This window comes from Podarcis gaigeae (genome assembly GCF_964106915.1).
Source record: "Podarcis gaigeae genome assembly, chromosome: Z".
Lineage (NCBI taxonomy): Eukaryota > Metazoa > Chordata > Lepidosauria > Squamata > Lacertidae > Podarcis > Podarcis gaigeae.
Window position 1 is genome coordinate 23,593,850 of NC_139691.1, and position 22,870 is coordinate 23,616,719.

General features: G+C 44.2%; 1 protein-coding gene across 7 annotated transcripts in view; it reads right to left on the reverse strand.

The window, feature by feature from the left end:
- ARHGEF9 (Cdc42 guanine nucleotide exchange factor 9) overlaps window positions 1-22,870 on the reverse strand; it is a 274,051-nt gene that overhangs the window by 49,690 nt on the left and 201,491 nt on the right. For all 7 annotated transcript variants that reach the window (XM_083722047.1, XM_083722048.1, XM_083722046.1 and 4 more), the window contains 2 exons: window positions 20,947-21,126; window positions 2,079-2,273 (listed from right to left, as the gene is read on the reverse strand). In XM_083722047.1, coding sequence (XP_083578173.1) covers window positions 2,079-2,273; window positions 20,947-21,126 — 375 coding nt within the window. The remainder of the gene's footprint in view (window positions 1-2,078; window positions 2,274-20,946; window positions 21,127-22,870) is intronic.

Genomic DNA, 22,870 nt, shown 5'->3' on the forward strand with positions numbered 1-22,870 from the left:
ATTCGATTCCATTTGGGATAATAAAGAGCAGAGTACAAGGCCTAGCAATATAGTTTGCCTTGACACAGTGATTTTAATTGCAGGCTGGAGTAAAGGGGAGCAATTCCAACAGAGCCATCGGCCTGCTACAAATTCGACCCAGGAGATCCAGTTTAAGAGTATCAGGCACGGTCAGATTCAAAAGCTGCTAGCTTTTGCTGGCAGGAAAATAGGAGAAGATTGGGGGCTGGGAGGACAGGAGAACACACACTGAAGATGCTATTTCTTCTGCAGTGCAGAAAGATTCCTCTGATTAAAAGGGGGTGTAAACAAAATTAAATGTACCTGCTTCTACACTAAAACCACAAAGCTCCCCAGGATGCAATAAGACTGCTACTCAGGAAACTGCCTTACACTGATTGAGCCTGGGTCCTTCTGCATGCAAATCAGGGGACACAAGTGTGGAGAAAACGTCTTTTTATTTGCTTAGGTGTTCTTGATCTTTTTTTAGATGCATGGTTTATTTAACCTGCATGTTAATGACTTTGTTTTTATGCTGTTCTGCTGTTTCATTGATGGTTTTGTTGCTCTTTTAGATGTTTGTAAGCCACATTGAGAGCCTCTTCAGTTGAAGAGTGGGATAGGGACATAACAAGCTGCCTTATACTGAGTCATACCATTGGTCCATCTCGCTCAGTATTGTCTACACTGTCTGACAGCGGCAGCTATCCAGGGTTTTGGGTGGGGTTCCCTCCCAAAGGCTGGGGATTCAACCTGGGACCTTCTGCATGCAAGTCATGTGTTCCTGCCCTTCTCATAAAAAAGAATGAGAATCCAGCTTACATAGTTCAGAATAAAGGGATGATTTGAATAGGAATATAGGAACGTGCCTTTGACTGTTGGGGTCCCTTCCAACTCTACAATTGTATGATTCCAAGTCAGAACATTTGTCCATCTACCTCAATATTGTCCACACAGACTGGCAGCAGCTCCCCAGAGTTGAAGATGAGGAGGTCTTTCCCAGCCATGGAGATACCAGGGATTGAACCCGGGACCATTTGCATGCAAAACAGATGCTCTAATACTATGCTAAAACCCTCATTTGGAGGCTCCCCTTCCTATGGAGTGAATTTTGCCTCTCAACTGAAATAGAACCCTCTCTGAGGTAAAGGAAGGGAGCCCCCTTAAGAGTTAAAGGCATCAGAAGCTGGACAACAGCATAGATTCTGCAGAGGCTATAAGCAAGAGTTGTTAAATTTTAAACTTTCTGAGGCACGCAGCTCAGATCTTTCAGATCTTTTTTCCATTTTTTTGTTAAAGCAGAGAGCATTGAAGCTATGTACAAAGGAGGAAGAATGAGTGTGAGGGGATACTATACAGCTTGGCAAAAAACAGGCAATAATTGACTGCTTTCCCTCAGAAGCACGCAGTGTTGTTTAAGCAAAAGGAGTTGATGCTGTGGAGTTTGCCACTACAATTTGTATCCAATGCTGCTGTTCAGCTCACAAAGCAGACTTCTTGCACTTTGGAATTTGCGCCTGAAACCCTCTCAAATTCTCCTCCTAAAGATGGGAGAGACACTCTGGAGCAGATTTTGGGGGTGCATGGGGAGAGGAGAGGGAAGGGAACTCCTGTTTCATGAGCAGAACACTGCTCATGCAGAATTGGATAATGGTTTCAACCCCCTTTGCAGTGAAACTCACCTTTGAACCTTACACTATCAACCAGGTCTCTCCCCCATGCAGAACGGATTACTGGATTCTGAGAATCTGAGTCCCCGACACCAGTGGGAAATGATGCTCCAGGGGGCTGTGAGCATTCACCACCTCTGTCGCTCCCTCTAACCTGAGGTAGGGTTTGGGTTTGTTTTTTTCCTCAGATGGTGGGGCAGGGGAAAGTAGTGGAAGAAAAGTTTAACTGGAACTGAATCAGGCACAGCCAGCTTGCTATGGGCTGGTGTTGCTGACAGCCAGGAAGACTTCTCCAATGGCAATGAAATGATTGTGAAAATCATTTGTTGGCTTTCCCCATTATGATTCCACCAGCACAGCCACTACCTTGTGCCTAACAGGGATAAGTAAGAATACATGCATACATACCTCACAAATGTCCTTCAGGTGTTTGATATAGTGGCGCTCCGTGCTCATGATTTCATTAATGACATTGGCTCTCATCTGGTCTCGGTTCTGGAGGGTCCTCCCGAGACAAAGACAGTCAGCAGCATTTGGGTCCAGGTGCCCATTCTGTACTTCACTCGTCCCTTCCTCAACACCATCTTCCTGGTTGACCCATAGCTGTAGGGAAAGGAAATGCAACACTATGAAGTTTAGATTTGGAGATAAGCTTCTCCAAAGCTCATCTCTACTTCACCGTTCTTTCAATTCTCCCTAATGTCTGATGTAAACCTCTGAAACGTCTCAGAAATCTGTACCTTCCACCTCCAACATTTTTTAAAATAGATTTTTAAGAACAGGTAATGAAATTATAGGAATTTGCAGCTATGACTAAATTGACACCTTTAGAGAGCAAAAGCAAAGGCATGATAGTTTTTCACTAAGATAAAATACATTTAATGAGTTGGTTGGCTTCCATCTGTCTCGGGAGACAATGGAGGAGTGCACCTTTGGAGGGTGAAGTCAAACTGTTTGAAGATTAAAGCGCCTGCTGTGGCAGTAGAGACTAATGTGGAAGAAACATGTTTTGTTGCAGCTGAGGTGGTAAAAGAAAACAGTTGTTGCCAGAAGCAAATTATTGGTTCATAATGTTTAAAGCATAAGGAAAAGCAATGTGTGAATTTACTATGTATTTAATTGCAATATGTCTCCAACCTGACATATGCGCAAATCTCCTTGCACATACCCATATTATATGCTTTGTTGAAGCTTTAGAAATGAATAATTGATTGTGCTTTGCAAAGGTTATCATCTGATATTTATAAGTTGACAATTTATTATTTTATTTCCCTGCCCACCCCCAGAAAAAAGAAGGAAAGAAGGCCACTTTGCAGAACCTTCTCCAAATGGTCTCCACAGGGGGGCAATGCCCTGGAGCAATGCTAGGCAGAGGATGCAATGCATTGTGGGAATGCAAAATGGGGACTAGGCTGCCCACCGAAGTTGTTACTGTTGCCACCTGCAATGGCAACAACAAAACTTTAAAAGAAAACAACAACAGAGTTTGTGCTATTGCCACTGCTAATAGGGACCCCTATAATGATCATCATCATCATATTTAATACCCATTATCACCAACAGGTCCCATGGCCAGGTCACAACAATTTTTTAAAATAATATAGTCGCAGCTGGAAACAGTAGGGAGAATTTCTCCCCCCCCCCCTTAAGAAATTTGGTGACATGATTTCTGCAGTTTGCACACAAATAGGGTGAAGAGTTTTGAGAGACCATTTCCATCTAAACCTTTTGAGGAGGAGTCTGAGTCCACGGTCAGCTTTTGGCTTCCTATATATCTTCAAAGGGTACTACTTAACCATCCTCTCTTCTCCAAGCTAAACAAGCTAGTGCTGGGCCAATAAATATTCCTTCTTTTTTTAAAAAAAAAAACCCCACTGTTCATCAATTAATGAGAAAAGAAATTGCATCTCCAAATGATTAGAAGAGAGGGGAAAATCAGTGGACTCTTCATGGGTGAAGTTTAGGGTTTCTGATGTTGCCAAAGGGGTGTTTGTGAGTGTCCTGTTGTTGTTGTTGTTGTTCTACAAATCATCTCATCAATGCCTTGAACTCTGTAACTTTCCCTGGTGGCCAGCTTCAATTAAAGCCTAGGCAAGACATCATGAGGTAACTCCTCTCAGGGGGATTTTTCAGATCAGGAAGCACAGCCAGCTAGGGAGGATGCAGACTACTGGAAAATGTTTACTGGAAGTAAACAACAACAACAACACCCTGGGCCACCTTGCAATGATAACACTCTCATAACACCAGAACTCATGCATATTCAATGAAGCTGAATGCTGGATAATTCAGGACAGATAAAAGAAAACACATAATACAGTTATGCAGTATTTCTCTGCCCATTTCCAACTGCTCAAATACAGCCTGCTAAGATAAGAATCACAAAACATCATGTAATGCGTAGCTTAAGCTGTAAATCTCAAGTGATTTCAAACAGGAGAAAAGTGTAACTCATTTTCTCTGGACAGGAACCTAACTGGATTTCTAAACATGTTTTCTTAGTAGTAACTCCCACTTCATTTAACAGAATTTATGAAACCAAACAGTTAGTTTTATGAAACTAGAAACTTGATCTTTGATTTTGATTTTTTTTAGTATGGACATACGTCTCGACTGCATAGCTCCTTCTCTCTCCTTCCCTAAAGGTAAAGGTAAAGGTACCCCTGCCCGTACGGGCCAGTCTTGACAGACTCTGGGGTTGTGCGCCCATCTCACTCAAGAGGCCAGGGGCCAGCGCTGTCCGGAGACACTTCCGGGTCACGTGGCCAGCGTGACAAAGCTGCATCTGGCGAGCCAGAGCCGCACACGGAAACGCCGTTTACCTTCCCGCTGGTAAGCGGTCCCTATTTATCTACTTGCACCCAGAGGTGCTTTCGAACTGCTAGGTTGGCAGGCGCTGGGACCGAGCAGCGGGAGCGCACCCCGCCGCAGGGATTTGAACCGCCGACCTTTCGATCGGCAAGTCCTAGGCGCTGAGGCTTTAACCCACAGCGCCACCTGCGTCCCTTCTCTCCTTCCCTAAGACCACCTAAAAGGCACAGTCGCATCAGACTGGACTATAACCATTAAAAATAAATTGGTCTTTCTTTATTTCAGATGGGACATAAGTGCAACTAAGGCTGCAATTTTAAAAACAAGCAGTAGGATTACCTTCTGATTAAAAATGCTTAGGATTGTACTGCAAATTTCTCTGGATTGGAGCCTAATAGTGCAATCCTGTGAGTGTCTGGCCTTCAGTAAGTAACATTAATTCAACAGGACTTTCTCTAAGACAAGGGTCTATGAGCTTGCAGCTTCAGTTTATAAATTTAAGAGCTTTTTTCCCTTTAGTTTTGTTGATCTCCTCCTCCCCACTTTTTCCTGCCAAGATCCTTTAAAAATATGACTAGAAGGCGCAACCATCTCAGTCCGGTCTGAAAACATCCAACAATTTTAAAATAGAAACAGTGAGAGGTCGAAATAAGTCCTAACTACATGGCATGGTATTCTTTAAATTCCAACGCTTCCTTCCCATTCATAATTGAAAATGATTGTAGCAAACAGAAGAACTCTGTTCATTAGCCATCACAGTCCAGCAGCAAAAAGCATGCATATTAAGAAAAGCATGCAAGTTATACTCTGCGCCAAAATATAATTTAGCAAGTACAAAGCTGCTGTTACATTTACAACATGTACCTTTGAAATGGCTGTGTCCTTTTAATTTGCAAAAGGCTCCATCAATTCTTTTTCCCTACAATGTATGTTCACCACTCTTCTGTCTGATGATTGTACTTCGCTAAACAACATTCTTTTTATTACTGTGCCAGTGTTTTCTCTTCCTACAGAGAACTTTAAAGGTCAAGAAATGGGAGATCTCAGAGACGGCCTACCAATTTCCCTAACTTAGGATTTAAAGACACAGTGAGCATAAAATAGGTTATTTTCAAAATGAAGTGAAAAAAATACATAATGGGCTTTTTAAGAATAGAAAACCAATTCCAGAAACTGGGCTAAGCAAAGAAAAGAACTACTGTGTACAAAAAACAAACAAACTATGAGATAGGGGACATATTACAAATGTCTTTGTCAAGATCCTTTTTTGTCTGATCACTGAGTTCTTTCGTGCACCCAATTCAGGGCCATTCCACACATTCTACAGATGTAAACCACAGTCCGCTGCAAATATCAGGGAGTTCTATCCAATGCAGCTCCCTGTTGAATGCGGGACGTGCTGGTTTGCAAACAAAATTATCAAGGGACTGGAGTAACTCCTCTAAGAGACATGGTGACAATGTTAGTTTAAGGAAGAGGGGGAAATGGTAAGTAAGGGAAGAGGTGACGGAAATGCTTAAAATTATGCATCACATTGAGAAACTGGACAGAGAGACATTTTGCTCCCTCTCATAATACTAGAACCCCGAGTGATCTAATTCCCAGTTTAAGGTGGAGCAAGGATCCTTTCCAGGACGCGGGTAGCGCTGTGGGTAAAACCTCAGTGCCTAGGGCTTGCCGATCGCATGGTCGGCGGTTCGAATCCCCGCGGTGGGGTGCGCTCCCGTCTTTCGGTGCCAGCTCCTGCCTACCTAGCAGTTTGAAAGCACCCTTAAGTGCAAGTAGATAAATAGGTACCGCTTTCTTGCGGTTAGGTAAACGGCGTTTCTGTGCTGCGCTGGTGCTGGCTCGCCAGAGCAGCTTCGTCACGCTGGCCACGTGACCCGGAAGTGTCTGCGGACAGCACTGGCCCCCGGCCTCTTAAGTGAGATGGGCGCACAACCCTAGAGTCGGACACGACTGGCCCGTACGGGCAGGGGTACCTTTACCTTTACGGATCCTTTCCAGGTGTGAACAGTGGTGACCCCAGACTTGTTATTCAACTATTCAACTGTCAAGTGTGTTTTATAATTGTTTTGAATGTGAAAATGTGTTAGTATATTCAACTTCTTCTGAAAATCAGGATATGAAAATGTAACTTGCAGAAAAGTGATTTTTATTGTTATTTCTTTAATCTGAGTGACAAAAGAGTGTATGCACGTGAGAAATCTCCCAGAAAAAGACCTTACACCCTTCTCTCCAACCACACCTGCCCAGCGTTATATAAGAGGCTCACCTTCTGACTCCTAACACTTTGTACCTTTTCCAGCAATAGTAAAACTGAGAGCCTATTTTAATGTCTTACATGAGGGAGCAGAAATGAAATGCAGAGAATACGGCTGTCAGCTCTTGTTTTTCATGTCCTGATGCACCTAAGGTGGAACAGGGGAGTCAGGCTGCAAAAAAACCAAAACACTTCCTCCACGATACTGAACCTACTAGTAGTGATGCTGGGGTCAAACAGAACCACTGTTGTAAAGGCAAAGCAAAGCTTTTACTTGGCAGGCTCTGAGTGAGTGGAGTAAAAACTAGAGGGTTGTTCTTAGAAAAGGGAAGAATCACACTGTTCCATGCAGTGAAAAGCTGTACCTTTGGGCTTGTTCTCATAGCTTGCTGTGAATTATAGCCTAGAGACATGCTTTCAGTGCCAGCTTACTGAGAGTGAAAATAAAGGAGGTAGGTGCACTTAAAACATCATGTCAAACTACTATTGGTGCGAACTGTTGCTTAGAACCCAAAACCATGGCATGAACTTCCAACATGTTGACAGGCAAATAATGATTTCTACTCCCATTCTCCAGTCTTTTGACACTCAGCTTCATAACTACATTCTTGCCTCTGTGGTACATGGTTAGGGCTGAGCACACTGACTGTCTTAAAGGAGGTCCCAGGTTCAGTCTCCAGCTTCTCCAAATGGGGCTGGGAGAGTCCCTTGCTAGAAAATCTGAAGAGCAACCACCAGTCAATGCAGAAAATACTGAACTAGATGGATCTGGGACTGACTCAGTATAAGACAATATAAGGGTCTGACTCAGTACAAGGCAGCTTCATCTGTTCTTCTATTGCTTGTAAATTCAGACTTCATGCCAAAGTCACGTTTCGGTCTGCCATTTTGATTCAAGATGGTGCCTAGCATCCAAACATTGATTAAGATTGTCGCCACCATCCCGGGATCTCTCATATCTCAATATCTCAAGAGGTGGCTTAACCTATGCCAAGAAATGGGCAAAGTCCCTCCAAAGTCACATTTCGGTTTGCCATCTTGAATCAAAATGGTGCCTGATGTTCAAAAGTCTATGAAAATTGCTGCCCCCACTGCAAAAACCCTCCGGCAAAGTTTGGCGATAATAACTCAAGAAGTGTCCAAACGCAGAGAGAACAAACAAATGGACAGGTGTGTATACAATAAGAAACTAATTGAAGCTGTGCTGATGTGAACAGCTAGGGGCGGGAGAGCTCTAAAACTTATCAGAAAAATAACACTTTCATTGTTCTCTGTTCATTGTGAACATACCCCTAGCCCTTTGAGGGCAGTGCTGCCTCATCCAAGAAGGATTGAACCCTCCATCTGAAGAGACGGGTTTCCCCCATTCACAGCATCAGTCATCTTATCTGGATTAAGTGCCAGAATGTTCCCCCTCACCCAGCCCAAAACTGCCTCAAGGTATTGAGTCAGAAGTTTAACAGTCTCCCTGGGACACTTAGTTGGAAAAGCAGAGTAGGCAACACTTCAATCTAAACCACCAGATAACTTTCCCCAGTGGTTTCATGTACATGTTGAACAGCATGTGACACGGGGGGGGGGGGACACCTGAGGAAGGCTGGCCTTTGTCAATCTGGTACTCTTCAGATGTTTTGGACTACAACATGCTGACTGAGTCCAAAACATCTGGAAGGCAGTAGCTAGTGAAGGGTGCTGTAGGACAAGGCCAATCACAGCCAGTTTATCACTTCAGCATGTAAAGTAAGCAAGGCTGGCCAAAGACAGTTTGCTGCCTCCTAAGAGATCCCACAGATTTGTCATTTACACACACACACACACACACACACACACACACACACAATTATTGCAGGGGTGCCCTGATGACAAAAGTGGTTTTTTGTGACCCTCTCTAAGGCCATCCCAATTCCCCCCATTTATATTTTTGATATTTAAAAGTGGAAGCTTCTGATTATCTTCCTCACTGCTGTGCCAGAGGCAAGGTGGGGGGTGGGGTGGGGAATAAGCCTTAGTCTTGATCATATAATGACATGGCACAGCTAATCATCACATGCAGTGAGTATTTCCCTCAAGCATTCAATAAGGGGTATTACTTCCAGGGGGTCCCACTGTCACCTCTGGCCAAACAGGTATAGAAACAATGCAAAATCTCTTTAACCAGAAGCAAAAGCATTTAGACAAGGAGCACTGGAAGCTGCCTTATACCCAGTCAGACCATTGGTCTATATAGTTCAGTATTGTCTATGCAAACTGGCAGCAGATCTCCCAGGCTTCAGACTGGGTGCCTCCTAGCCCTATTTGAAAATACCGGGGATTGAACCTGGGGCTTCTGCATGCAAAATAGATGCTCTACCGCTGAGCTATGGTCCCTCCCCCACACCAGTTCCAGTCTCTGAAACCCCTACCCAAATCATCTCTCTCCAATTATTAAGACTTACAAATATAAATAAATTTCAGATATTTGTTAGGAGCTTGGGGATTTGAAGGATTGCTGCAGAGGTTTCATCCAGTGGTGTCTAAGAGGTAGACAGGGTTTTTAGCTTCAAAGGGTTACACCCTGTACAGTTTTAATTGGGCCTGTTGGCCCAGTCACAACACTGCCAAGCAAATCTTCTATGCTTCACTTGCCTGCCTACTCAACCCTGCTTGATGGTTTGCTTTAGACAACAGTGCACTTGAAGAGACAAATTGGGGGTGACATGCTCTTAGTTTGGTATCTTATTAGATGTAATCTTCACTTGGATGAGACACTGTTCCAGTTCCAACACTCTTTTCAGTGTTTTGCTGAAGCCCAGAACCCTCCATGGAATATGAGTGCACTCCCTGTGGAGACCCTACTCTAATCTCTCCCATTATGACCTAGGTTGTTTACTGTGAAAGATTGAGTAAAGGAGGCATATTCCTTGCAAAAAGCCAGAGATCACAAGAGTGGGATCCATGTCAGGGGAGACTTGGATCTGAGAAGTGTCAGACTCTGTTATCTCAGCCTACCTCTGGCTGAGAGAAAAACTTAGAGTGGGGAGATGCATTGTCTGGGGAGTCATTGTTCCCTACACCAAGATCTTGCAGGTCAGAAGATATACATTTACTGCATTCTGAAGGCTCAGAGTGCCCCTCACTGCCCCATGCCATGGGAGACAACACTTGTAGAACTAGGCAATGCCCATTTAAGAAACAGAGATAGTTCCCCTGAGAGGAGCAGGATAAAAGCAGGTCCAGATCAGCCAGCCTTCAAAAGGCGTCAATATGCTGCTAAGAGAACCATTCTTCCCAGATGACTTCCAGCCAACACCTGGCATAGTGATCTGTCCAGGGTGCTGAATAAGACTGAACGGTTGTGATCCTCCTGCCGCATTGGACTTGACTGTGATCTTGGTATAACCTTGCCCTTCCGGGTAAGTGCCTCTGCTCCAGTCTCTCCTGAGAGCCCTGAGCCAAGCTAGGATGAGACAGGGCATTACACATGTGAATCAAATAGGTGAGAACAGTGTAGTCATGGAGGCAGCAGTGTCTTTCTGGCAGCTGATTCAGTAGGATATGAGCAGGAGGTGAAAGACACACCCTCATCCAGAAAAAGTGACAACCCCAGCATGCATCAGCTGAGAGATGGGGAGTAGGACAGGAAATGAGTGCAGCTTGAGTCCTCTTCAGGCATTCAGAGAGAATGTGTAAGGGGTGAAATTGGAGGAGGATGGCATGCACACAGCTCCTCTTCCCAATCCCCACACTGAGCAGGAAGGTCTGAAGGGAGCATCTAAGCATGTACACATGTAGAAGGCTCCCTGCAACTGGGAACTCTGTTATCCAATCAACCACACTTAGAAACCCTCTTCCAGCCTTCCTGCTTGATCTGGGAGGGTCCATTGTGGAGCAGGGCACAACCTGCACAGCTGCTCCCTCCCCAATTTGGGCCTCACATTTTCTTTCTGACCTCCTAAAAAAAAGGCTTCAGAGGGCAGCCAGGCTTGTAATAATAAGATACAGTATTGGAAAAATTTGGAGGGTGCTTATTTGGCAAATAGCACTTGTAAGAAACTAATAAAATACAACTGGCACAAGGTCTGAAGAATAAAGACTGGTACACGTACATGACTAAACATGAAAACCGAGAACTCCTTTCATATTATAAAACATTTTGGTTAGCATAAACTAAACAAGGTCTTTTCTACACATGGTGGTCTTGGGTAGGAACTTTGTTTTCTATTTGATTGTCATTTTGGACGGATTGTTCAAACTTCATTTTCTGGTTCAGGGTGAGATATTAAAGGTTATGTTTGTTTGATGGTTCAATATGCTGCAAGAACTTATTAATAATAGATATAGATATTAACTTATTAACTAATTAATGATAGATAGATAGATAGATAGATAGATAGATAGATATAACAAGAAAGCCCCATGAAAACACACTCATCCCGCATAAGTACTCTCAATTCCTGGTATCTGCTACATCCAAGGTCAGCAGCTGAGGGAGAGAAATGAGCCAGGTTTTGCTGCTGTCCACTCTAGAGGAATAGGGGTTTAAAGAGCCCTTTGTCTATGTCTAAAAGGGAGATGTGAAAAATGAGGGCTTTGTAAAAAACTTTGTTGCTGTTCCCACAGCAAATTAAGGTTTCAAGGCACCCTTTACCTCCATCTCCCTTGTGTATCTCACCTACACAGGAGAAAAGGGAGTGACATAAAGTGGGTCCCTGGCAACTAGCCCAAGGGTGCTGAGCCACCACATGCCCACCCCTACACTCAGATGTCCCAAGCACCCCTTTCCTTAAAAAGGTATAAATAATAAATAATAAATCACGTTTAGATATTTAAGCCTACAGCTATTAAAAAAAATAACACCTGCATTTACTTGGAGGCAAAGACAGTGCAGCAGGAAGATTCCCGCTTGCAAGTCTCCTTTGTGCATTTGACACAACTCTCCATTTAGCTGGTTAGACAGAACATTTTCTGCAGCTAACCTCACTCATGTTGCCTCTCACTGAGCTGCTCTGTGTTTTTGTGTGAGCAGAGTAGGAGTGAGAAACATTTCTGACAATCGTGCTTTACATATTGTTGCGGGTGGGAGAACTGAGACTGTAAAAACCACAGGAGTCCCTTCAAGGAACAATGACAAGACTGCAGAGCCCAACACTCTGGTTTTAAGATTGCTCCTACCGAGCAATAGTCATGCATAACAGGAAGGCCATATTGATGAAAAGGAGAATTGCATTTAAGAAATTTGCAATTATTATTTTTTAAAATAAAACATTTAGCAGGATTTATATATAGCTTATTCATAAAAACCTTTAATGGTTTACATAAAGTCATTTATATTGAGAAGTGGTAGAGTGGTTAGAGTGCTGGGGTAGAACCTTCGAGAGCAGAGTTCAAATCCTTACATAACCATGGGGGTCAGTCACCATCTCTCTGCCTAACCCACCTCACAGGGTTGCTGTGGGGATAAAAAGGAGATGAAGAAGAACCATATATGCCACCTTGAGAAAAGGTGGGATAGAAATGTAATAATAATAATAATAATAATAATAATAATAATAATAATAACCTTTGTGATAGGGACAGGGGGGGATTAGATTCAGCTTGTATTTTAATGTGAACCCTCTCTAACTTGCACTTTCTAAACACATATAATCCTTCAAAATTAACACTGCTCTGAATATTGTAATATGGTTTTTATTTATTCTTATTTATTAAATTTATCTACTGCCCTTCGTCCGATGATCGCAGGGTGGTTTACAATATAAAAACACAAAAATAAATTGCAGAGTAACAAACAAAAACAATACTGCCTCAGTTTTCCAACCAAAAAACCATATTTTAATGGGATGTTTACCTAGAAACATATATATCATTGAAAATAACATACCAAAAAGCAAGAATGGTGGGTTATGATGGTTCATTTCTGAAGACTCACAGAATTCATTGGATTCCAGAGTGCACTGGGTGAGTTTCTAGTAGATAGAGCAAGTGACCCTCTTGAAGCCCTCGTCATGCTGTGGAACAGTTAGATGTGTTGGGCTATTGACACGACTGCCCTGAGCGCCCTCTCCTGCATTGTGTGGCCAGTTGTGTAGTTTGGCTCACCAGTGAACTAGGGGCTATGAAACAGGCCAGACCATGGCTAGAGTGCAAGTGATGAAAGAAGCTGACAGAATATGAGTGAAACATAACTGCGGAGCAGTCAGAGCGGTGAAGAAGGCTCACTTTTCTGCCTCCATTCACATCTTAAAGTAGCCACCGCGTGGAACATTTTCATATTGTTCAGGATCTGGTAACATCTACTTCAGGGAAGCGAGTTTTAGGCCCAGTGTAAATTGTTTGCAAGGCACTTTGAGGGTAAAGTCACTCGCTTTTGTAGAAATATCAATGCCACATCCACACTCACTACATTCAGCGGCGTAGCTAACTGCTCTGGTGCCTGGGGCGGGGAGAGGGTGTCCTGCAGCCAGGGGTGGGGCGAGGTGAGCCTCTCCGACGCTTGGAGCCTCTCCACTGCCTCCCCCTTAGCTGTAGGGAGGCTGAGGGAGAGGCAGTAGGCAGACACAAGTCCTATGCTGCCGTTTTAGGCAGTGTGGAACCTGCAGGGATCTAAGCCACTACGTCACACCTAAAAAGTTTCATGAGCCCGTGTTTTTTTTAAAAAAACCCTCATTTTGTCAAACCCCCCTCCTCAGTGATGACACCTGGGGTGGACAGCACTCCCTGCACCCCCCTTCATCTGCCACAGACTACATTCCCCAGTGAGGCATCCAGTGCAACATCTGCTTCAACTTATTGGGATCAGCTTCAGTTGATGTCGCCTGACAATGTGGACAAGGTTCTTGGGACAATGCAGCCAGTGGCCAGCAACATCTCTCTTCAACCCTTGCCCCTCTTGGCTTCTTAAAGCTTGCCATGGGATTATGAATGTGTGTATACAGGGTGTGGGCAAAACATCCATGTGGAAGGGAGTGGTCCTGGCTGTCCTGAAAGTTGCAGTTATCAAACCACTCCTGAAAAAACCCACCGCAGACCCACTGGCTTGTGACACAATGTGACAACTACTGCCCAGTTGCAAATACTCTCTTTTTCGGGTAGGTGATTGAGAGGGTTGTAATGCAACAATTGCATGGTCTCTTGGATGAAACCAATTTCATCCATCGGACCAATTTCAGTCTATGTTCAGGCCTGGTTATGGGACTGCATTCACCTTGGCCACCCTGATGGATGGAGAAGGACGTGGTGAATGCAACTCTATTATTCTTACTTGATCTGACAGCAGCTCCTTGGCAATTGTGCTTTGGGCGCCACAGGGTACCATCTTGTTCCCTAATGCTGATTAACATATGTGAAGCTGTTGAAGTCACCGTTGCAAGATTTGGAACGTGCTGTCATCAGTATGCTGATAATACCTAGCTCTCCTTCACTGTAACATCTGAATCAGGAGAGGTTGTGGAGCCTTGGACCGGTGCCTGGACTCGGTGGTGGACTGAATGAGTGCCAAGAAACTGACTCTAAATCCTGGCAAGACAGCGGCACTGTTGGTGGGTGGTTCCCAAGTCTGGATAATTGGTCAATTGCCTCCTTTGGATGGAATTGACATCCCTCTGAAAGAGGAAACTTGCAATCTGGGATGCTCCTGGATCCATCTGTTGCTAGAGGCCCATATGACATCAGTGGCTAAGAGTGACTTCCAGCAGCTTTGGCTGGTACATACCGTATTTTTTGCTCTATAAGATGCACTTTCCCCCTCCTAAAAAGTAAGGGGAAATGTGTGTGCGTCTTACGCAGCGAATGCAGGTGGGAGGCTCTGTCAGCGCTCCCTTTAAAGAGCCGCATGGAGCGTGTGTGTGGCTCTTGGGGCCTTTTCCCGAGCGCTCTTTAAAGGGAACGCGGCTCTTGGGGGAGCCTTAGCCGCGCACAGCCTCTCCAGGCCGGAGAGGCTGCGCATGGCTAAAGACGACGCCAGGACAGTGAGCGGGATGCATCCCGCTGGATGTCTTGGCTTCTGGCTTAGCCACAGGATGAAGTCTCCGCAGGGGAGTGGGGAGCCTCCCCTAGAAACTAGGTGTTCCCAATCGTCCGGTGCGTCTAATAGAGTGAAAAATACGGTAATTTACATTCATTTCTGCACCACAATAGCCTGATCACTGCGTTGATGCACTGATAGTCTCCAGGCTGGATTATTGCAACAGGCTTTATGTGAGACTGCAAAATAATAATAATAATAATTTATTATTTCTACCCCGCCCATCTGGCTGGGTTTCCCCAGCCACTCTGGGTGGCTTCCAATAAAACACTAAAATACAATGACCTATTAAACATTAAAAGCTTCCCTAAACAGGGCTGCCTTCAGGTGTCTTCTAAAAGTGCAAACTTAATTCAACCTCTGCTTAAAAACCTCCAGTGAAGTCTACCAACTTCCAAGAGAGTCCATTCCTTTGTCAACAGGTCTTACCATCAGAAAGTTGTTGCTGATGTTTAGTCAGAAACTCCTTTCTTGTAACTTGAAGCCATTGGTTTGGATTCTACCTTCTGGAGCAGGAGAAAACAAACTTGCTCTGTCTTACATGGGACGGTCTATTAGATATTTGAAGGTGGCTATCCTATCCCCTCTCAGTCTCCTCTTATCCAGGCTAAACATACCCTAATTAATATCATTAACAACAACAAAACAAAACGAAAAACCCTAAACAATACCACAACCCAAGAGTGTGTTCAGCAACTTTTGTAGCTAGGGTCAGTCCATGTCCCACTTTTCTAGGCCCGGTGGGAAAAGGCCAGCAAGGCAGGGAGGACGTTTTCCAGGACTCACAGCCCAACCTGTTCTCAATCCTGAGTAAGCAGGGGACCTGCCAGCAGCAACAATGGGGTAGCAACCAAAGTGATATCCAGGGCTACTCCAAGATCAGAGTCCAATCAAGCAGAGTCCACAACAAAGAGGCAGGCAAGAGGCAAAAGTGAGAGGAGTCCATAGCCAGGTTTGTGATAGGCAGGACATAGAGCTGGTATATTGATGTTGTCTAAGCAGCTCTTCCAACCCAACACTGGGGGTTTTCAGTGGAGCTGCTGGAACCAAATGCTTACATCAGCTGACTCCTGTTAACTTCCTCCTTCCCAGAGGTCTTCTTAAGAGGAGGGCGTTATTCCTGAAAAGTTTGCTCTTGCCTGTAGTCCTTGCCTGTAGTCAGGTCCTTCTCCAGATGGGCCAGGTTTCCCTCTGGCATTAAAGGCGACACTTGATCTTAGACTTGGGACCCATTCCATCTCAGCGTCAGAGGCTAACCTCTCTCCTAGGCAAGAGAAGTTTGGGGAAGTGCTTGGTGCCCAGTTGCTTCCTGGTGGGTGCTAGCTCTAATGCAGATCGAAATGATTACTTTAATGACAGCTCTGGATGCAAAGGGGGATTAGAAGCCAATTAGCTGACCAGACATATCAATACTTTAACCTCAGAATGGCCAGAAGGTCATGATGGGTTTCTGGCCAACCAGAACTTACAGCCAGGTTACTGAGGTGTCTCTTGTGAGGAAAGGTGGTGGCATCTTCCAGGAAATGCATATTTAGACTTAATCCAATTACCAGTGGGAAATGCCTTAGGGCCAAATAAGAGCACATGGTTGCATTCAAAATGGCAAAGGTTCCAAGGACTAATCAGGCTGCAACCACTGTGAGAGAGGATTTGGCTTAGACCAATGCAGCTTTCTGTGAGACCTTTGCAATGGTACCACATTCACTGCTCTGAGCAAACACAAAACAGACACATCATTTACAGGACATGTGCAAAGTTCCAGCTAACTTGACCTTCTTGGTAATGTATGTATAAACATATATGTGATGCTTTAAAATAAGCTAGAATAAATAAAAAGTTGCTATTCTGAAATGCCCACTGCCTTCCCATTTTGACAAGAGGAACTGATATTATGTGTAATCTGTTTTACCTTTTTAAAATTCTGAATATTAAATTGTTGCTACCTGCCCTGCTGGTGAAGGATGGATAAGAAATTTGATTTGATTTAATTCAATAATAAAATTATTTTAAAAGTCCTTGCACTAGTGGAAATGCTTATTTGGATGCTGATGTCCATATAAATAAGCAGGCGCTTCCCCACTGAGGTCCCACGCTGTAAACAGATTGCTACAGTAGTTCTTGGAAAGTCTTCACCGAGACAAATCTGGGAAGAAACTGCCAATTTTTTAAGATGCAAACGTAAAGCATCTGAAAAACAGTCCCTGCAGGGTTGGGGGAGAAGTATTTCTGAAACAAGGTGAGGTGCTTGATTTGCTCTCCTTGCTGTTGTACTTTGAAGGACATTTGTCCAGAACAAACTGTTCTTCTGTAAAGAGGATGCTTAGTCCTCACATTTAGCCTTAGGTTTTATTTTGAGTCTGGTTCCCACATTAACACCATCCATTTGAAACAGCATCCAGTTGCCAAGAGACTTCTGTTCTGCTCAAAGAGCTGCAATTGTCAGAGTGATTTAACAATCAATCCCTCTTCACAGAGAACCCTGGGAATTGTAGCTCTGTGAGGGGAATCATAGAACTCAGTTGGAAGGAATCCCAAGGGTCATCTAGTCCAACCCACTGCAAGAAACTCAGCGAAGGAGAGTCCACTACCTCCCAAGAAAGAAGGTTCCACTGTCAAACAGCTCTTACTGACATTTAGTAGGAATTTCCTTTCTTGTAACTTGAAGACATCGGTTTGAGGTCCTACCCTCCAGAGCAGAAGAAAACAAGTTTACTCTGTCTTCCGTGTGACAGCCCTTTAGATATCTGGAGATGGCGATCATATCTCCTCTCACTCTCTTCTTCACCAGGCTAAACATATCCAGTTCTCTCAGTCATTCCTCATAAGGCTTTGTTTGCAGACCTCTGCACACATTCTAGCTTGTCAATATCCATCTTAAATTGTGGTACCCAGAATTGGACACAAGACTCCAGGCATGGTCTAACCAAGGCAGAATAGAGCGGTACTGTTACTTCCCTTAATTTGGTGCTATACTTCTGTTTATGCAAGCTAGAATAGAAGTAGCTTCTTCTTTTTTATCCCCCCATCTTATCTTGGAGCAGCTGATTCTTCCTGCCTAAGTGTAGAACCCGACTTGTTTTTGAGAAATCACAGCATCCTTTTCTAAGTACTCACAGACTGACTGTTGAATGATCTGTTTTAGGACCTTTCCTGGTATTGATGTCAAGCTCACCAGTGAGTAGTTACCTGGGTCTTCTAACAACCCACAGTACCTTTAATGAACTACAGATCCCAGAATTCTTTGGGGAAAGCCATATCTGTTTAAAGTGGTATCACTGTGTGCTAACTACCGTATATAGTGTGCATGTGGCCCAAGAAACAGAATCAAGGAGGAAGCTCTGCAGATGAAGAGGCGGGACTCTGCAGACAGAAGACAGCTTGATTCTGAATGCCTTGACTCATGAGAAGCTCATTTGCACTTGACCCCAGTGGAGTGCCTTTTAACTTTCTTCCATATATGTCAATGGCTGCTATTTAATTCTAGAGGGAAATATCTAGCAGAAAAAGCTTGCCTCCCACCCCAACTACAATTGTATAGGGGTGTGTGTTTGGTTTGCCTCTGCAGAGATGCACTACACCCCCAAACGTCTTTGTAATATACAAGCCTTCGCTATACACACACCAGTTATCATAAAGGCATTTTTCTTGCAAATGGTAATTATTACTGTTATCATAACTGGTTGACATTATGAACAGTGAACATAAATGAGGAATTAAGACAAGCTAGGGCGGTTGGTATAACCTCAGGTGGAAGAGACAGAAAAAGCAATGCACCATCAGAAAAGTATTGCATGTGCTGCTTATAAAATTGCCTGCTCTTTCCACCCACCAGCACAGAGCTAGTCAAATTACCTGGAAAGTTAAGCAGATAACACCCAACTCAGATGATTTTGTAAGGAAAAAGGAATCGCCATATCTCTTAGGCTTCAAAAGAGATTAAAGCTATTGCCCTACCTATCACAGACACGCTGTGCTGAGGAGAAGGATGGATGGAACTAAAAAGGACAGGGGTTAATATCTGGGTCTCAGCCCCCCCCCCCCAACTGTCTGAGAAGTCCCTAGAAAAATGGTAAGGAATTATGACAGCGAGGAAGTTATCCTGCTGCACTTTTGCTCTCTTGGGACTAATAACAATAACACCATCATCAAAGTTCTCCTATTGCTCCCAACTATGAAAGGTTTGCTGCATTCAAGACAAATTGCAGGGTTGCTTTGGGAGCCATGAGAATACACCACAAATCCTATCAACAAGGAAGGGAAGAATGACAGAAACACAGCTGAGCTGACATTTTTTGGAGAGAAAATATCTGCTATTTTTTTCTTTTCTCTGTCCACCTCTCCATAAAAGAAAAAAAAATCTTGCAGAATTTTCTCCACCACTTTATATGATTGCCACCATTCCCCCACCGAACAATACCTTGTTATGATGCTACATCACAAAAGATTGTGGTGGAAGCAAAATAGTGGCCAGGCTGTTAAATCAGATGTTGATGCTGCTGCCACTTGAAACAGATGCAGTGGTGGTGGGGACAATGAAATGACTTGGGGTAAAAGAATGATGCTGTGTTACTGTCTCTGTTAATGGTCGGCCCCAGCCATGAGAAACAGATGGGAAAATTTCTCCGTCTCTGGAGAAATGCCATTAAATCTACCCCACCTGACATTTGCTGTTCTCAAATAGGATGGAAAATTTCAATAGGCTGGTTACTTATTTGCTATATTTATGAGACCCTTTCGTGAAATATAGTTCCCTAGCATTGTATACAGAAAAAAAGAATGAAACATAACAAGAAATATGCAATACACATAAAAGAGACGTCCAGCCTACAAAACCAAACACAAACGCAGCAGAATAAAACAGCCAAGAAAGACATACGTTACAAACCTCCGGAATTCTTAGCCAGGCCCTTTGCAGCCCTGGCAGAAAGGTCTTTTCATGTATTCCAACATTCCCTGGTGTCACTTGGATTGTGTCTACGGCAGACCTGGAGACTCTCTCAAGGCCAAATTCCATCCTCAGTCACATCTCTCCTCCTCAGACCACACACCTCACCAATCCTATTATGAATCTTCCCTGAATATTTCTGCCTGACTGGAACATATCACTGAACTCTGATAATGCTCATTGCTTGCTATGATGGAGATATGGCTGTGCAGGAAGTAGCCTACTTTAGAAAGATAAAATTGGCACCAGCTGCTCTGCCCACGTTTGCTTCTGGCCCCACCCATCACTGGCATGTGGTCCATTGAAGGTTTCCTGGATGGAAATGTATCTCTTGTGCTGTAAAGAGGTTTTCAACCCTGGTCTAGAGAGGGGGGTCTACTCAGGATTCATGAGTGGGGTCTCGAATTCCCTCCTGGGGGAAAGTTTCTTTAGTTCCCCTTCCTTATGGTGTTTTGACAGATGTTCTTTTTTGGAAAGGCCTTTGCTCTACAATTAGGGTGGCCATGAAATTCATTGTAACAAAGAGGGGGAAAGTGGGCGCATATCTGCATAAAATTTGTATGTGTGCAAATATTTGCAGAAGTATATATGCAGAAACACACACTGTAGGTGCAGCTGCTGGGGGAGCATGTGGAGATGAAAGTGAGGAGTTGGCCATTAGCCTAAACAGACTACTGGCACAAAGCGTGGCAGGTGTGAACACGATGGTGGAGATACATGGTTGTTCATTAGGGTGGGCAAAAAGGGAAAGAGATCTGCATATCAAGTTGCATGTGCTAACTTACATGTGTTAACTTTTGATGGGTAATTCAAAGTGCCAGCTTTAAAGCCCCAAGTGGCTTGGGCCTAGAATACCTGAAAGATCATCTGCTCCCATATAAACTGACCCTAATGCCATCTACCAAGCCCCTTCTCTGCAGTGCCCATGCCAAATCAGGTGCAAGAGTGGCTATCAGAGAGTGGATCTTTGCAGTGGTGACACGCTGACTGTGGCTTGCCCTCCTCAGAAATGCTTGTCTGGTGCCCATGGTGTACTCATTTTGGTGCAAAGTGAAGACCTCCTTGCCACCCACCCCCTGAATAGCCAACTGGATGCTTCTTGAAAGTCTGCAGAGAAAGGCAATGGTGGCAAAAGTCTTCCCCTGCTGTGTGATTTCCTAAAGCAATGGTCATCACAATATCCATGAGCAAGATACAAATGTTCAGGAATAGAGGAAGAAGGGAGAGAGGGAGAAAAAAAGAGGATATGACTCACCCTTACAAAGCTGGCAGGAAACCATCCTTCTTCATCATCGATCTGTCCCCACCACCAGTCCTTGTTGGAGGCATCCAGGACCTTGATAACGTCTCCTGCTTTAAACGCCAACTCCCGGTTGGCCATGGTGACGTGATCCCATACTGCCTCAGCGCTTACAATAGAACCGCCACTGATCAGCTTGAAAAACAAGATAAGAGACAATCAGCAAATACGTCTTCCCTGGGAAAAGGCTTGTACCCTTTCCTCCACCCTCTTAACACACGAAACATCAGCAGGCATTTCCTAACCATATCATTACAGCAGGTTGGTTTGTCCAATACTTCTTCCTTTTAAAAACAACAACCTTGCTGTGAGGAATTTCAGCTGTACCCCAGAGCAATGCTTTTACTTTTTTCCAATAAACTTTTACAGCATTTTCTAGTTAATTGAAAACCTACATTACACACACACACACACACACACACAGAGAGAGAGAGAGAGAGAGAGAGAGAGAGAGAGAGAGAGAGAGAGAAGTAAATAGTATAACATTTCAAACACATAATTTATATTTAAGAACTTTATATTTTTATGAAACTCTTTCACATGTGACTCGCACACTACAAAACCCCCTGCACACCATGTATTAGGACACACATCCAGTTGACACAACACACCATGCCAGTTTGTTGGGCCCTTCCTGGCAGCTTGGGGGACTAAATCTCACCAAGATCACTCTGTGTCTGAGCTGCAGCACTCCAGAGGCTGCAGATGAGGGCACACACAGCTCCATGCCCAAATAAAATCTCTGCATAACTAGCCAGCGTGGTGTAGTGGTTATAGTGTTGGACCAGGACCTGGGAGACTAGGGTTCAAATCCCCACTTGGCCATGGATTTCACTGGGTGATCTTGAGCCAGTCACTGCCTCTCAGCCTAACCTACTTCACAAGGTTGTTGTGGGATTTATATGAGGAGGAACAGAACCATGTACACCACCTTGAGCTCCTTGGAGAAAGGAGAATGGCAGAGTATAAATGCAATAAATAAATTAAGCATCATGGTTATAACCAAGCTTTGTATTGCCTGGGCAGATTTCCTATGCAAATTGTCTGTTGGAGTTGTTTCAGGAGAAAACACTTTGCTAAGCGTTTTCCACCTGAGGCGATATAACTGAGATGCAGGTTTTCTGTCTCAGTGAGAAAGAACTAGACTTTAGTGTGCACCCCAGAAAACACCCAGTCCTCCCAGACATGCAGGAAGAGATGGACAATGGTAGGTTATGAAAGTTTCTCCAGCATTAGTAATCTTCTCATTGAGGCAACCTTGATAAGTATCATATCCCCTGCCTCAGAGTCCCAGGGTTGGCCTGAGGAGAACGCAGATTTAGATGACTCATGAGTTGCCCCCCTCAACACTCCCTTCTACACCATCCTAGCCTAAGTATGTGTCTCTCCTATCATCCTCGGAACCTCCGCTTCACCTGCCCCAAACCCATGCAGATGCATACAGCTGCAGAATTCCTATGGGCTCTTTTGGAACACAAGAAAAGCCCCGTAGTTGGATCAGGCAAAGGCCTATCTAGCCATCCCTATCTTCTCACAGCGACCAACTAGATGCCTGGGGAAGCCTACAAACAGGACCTGAGCACAAAAGCAGAACTCTTCTTGCTTAGGATTTCCCACAACTAGCCTTCAGCATCAACATCTGGTCCTAGACATAAGATATGACCACCATGGCAAGTACACTTTGATAGCCTTATTTCCCACAAAGCCTGTCTTGGGAGGGGAGGGTGAAGCCACTGGAGAGGGAAAGCCCTGCCAACCTTCCTAGGTTTTCGGAGCGCTCTGGTCTCTGGTTGAGAGAATGTTTTTCATAATTTAGCTGCTAGAGTCCACTGGGAGCTGCTGAGGGCTTAGGACTGGAAAAGACTCCAGTAATCACTAT